Source organism: Benincasa hispida, chromosome 4, assembly GCF_009727055.1.
Source record: "Benincasa hispida cultivar B227 chromosome 4, ASM972705v1, whole genome shotgun sequence".
Lineage (NCBI taxonomy): Eukaryota > Viridiplantae > Streptophyta > Magnoliopsida > Cucurbitales > Cucurbitaceae > Benincasa > Benincasa hispida.
The window spans coordinates 14343017-14344518 of NC_052352.1; the positions used below are offsets into that span (position 1 = coordinate 14343017).

The following is a 1502-nucleotide window of genomic DNA, read 5'->3' on the forward strand; positions in this document are numbered from 1 at the left end:
TCTATGCTAGTGTACCTTTATTATGTTGCATGATTATGTTAATGGTTATATTGCATTACATGTTTAGAACACGTTTCTCTACAAGGGACCCCATGCATTATGTTTGTTCACGATTAAGTTAAAATCAAGTTTTAATTAGGTGTAAGTTATGCTTCCAGTCTAACCTTACGTTTATGTTAATGGTTGATGTTGGATGCGACTATGGCCCTACTGACTGCATGACCCGCTAATCATCAGATGGGTTAGTTTTAGCTTAGGTCCTCATCTTCCTATCAGGGCGGAGAGATTTATGTTGGAAGCATAACCGACCACCACATGTTATTATACTGTCTCTTATACACATCTAGATGTGTATAAGAGACAGGTGTAAGGATCCGGTCGTCACAGTTTGGTATCAGAGCGTTTGGGCCAAATAGGCTCTATTGCATTAGAAGAGTCGTGGTGTTTGATGGTTCGGCCTGTTAAGTGATGCCCATAGCCATGCCAAATACGCTGGTAAGTGGAATTTTTGAACATATAATTTAGTAAACATAGGTATGAGTTAAAAAAAAATGATTTGAGAATACAGGACGTTCCATCCTTCAATATTTGACGAATCATCCGTGCATCCAACTATAACATTGAATTGGATAGAAATAGAACTAGTTTCCACCATGAACATCCCAGAAGAACAAAAAGTAAATTATGCCACCTCCATGTTAAGAGATGATGCAAAGTTCTGGTGGGAATCCACACAAAGAACAATCAAAGGTACAGTCTCATGGCAACAATTCAATCAAGCTTTTTACAACAAGTATTTCTCTTTGACAATGAGATGTCAAAAGGAAGTGGAATTTCTTAATCTTCGTCAAGAGAACATGTCGGTGGCAGAGTATGAACAAAAATTTGATCACTTGTCTCACTCTGTTCCTCGACTAGTGGATACAGAAGAGAAGAAGGTGGAAAGGTTTATTTGGGGATTAAGAGAAGGCATTCGAGGCATTGTTACTGCTTTCCGACATAAAGAGTATGCCCTTGCCCTCGAGTCGGCCTTACTCATGGAAGTAGATCTTGCTGCCAAAACCTCAACTTCGGAATGAGGATTCATGCCAAATCAAAAGAGGAAATTCACCCAACAAGGCTTCCAACGTTCACAACGGCAAGCAAAAATTTCTCAAAGCACTCAGGGTATACAGTCACAACAGAAGAGTCGAACATTCACATATTCTAAGTGTATAAATTGTGAAAAACACCATCAGGGGCAATGTCTTCGGAACTTAGGGGTGTGTTTCAACGGCGGCCAGACAGGTCACTATACAAAGGCTTGCCCAAAGCTCATCAACCAAGTATCAACGGCCCAGATCACCCAGCCTACTAGTAACAAGGTTACCCAACAACAGAAAGGACGGGTGTTTGCTGTTACACGTCAAGAGGTAGAGGATCAAGATGCAGTTGTTATAGGTACATTACCCATCCTCGGGTATTATTCCCAATTTTTTAGATTGATTTCCACAAATCAATTA

General features: G+C 40.2%; 1 protein-coding gene across 1 annotated transcript; it reads left to right on the forward strand.

The window, feature by feature from the left end:
* Positions 1-653: 653 nt before the first annotated feature.
* Positions 654-1079, forward strand: LOC120076090. Its single transcript, XM_039029869.1, has one exon. It carries the CDS (start codon positions 654-656, stop codon positions 1077-1079), a length of 426 nt encoding a protein of 141 aa, XP_038885797.1.
* Positions 1080-1502: the final 423 nt, after the last annotated feature.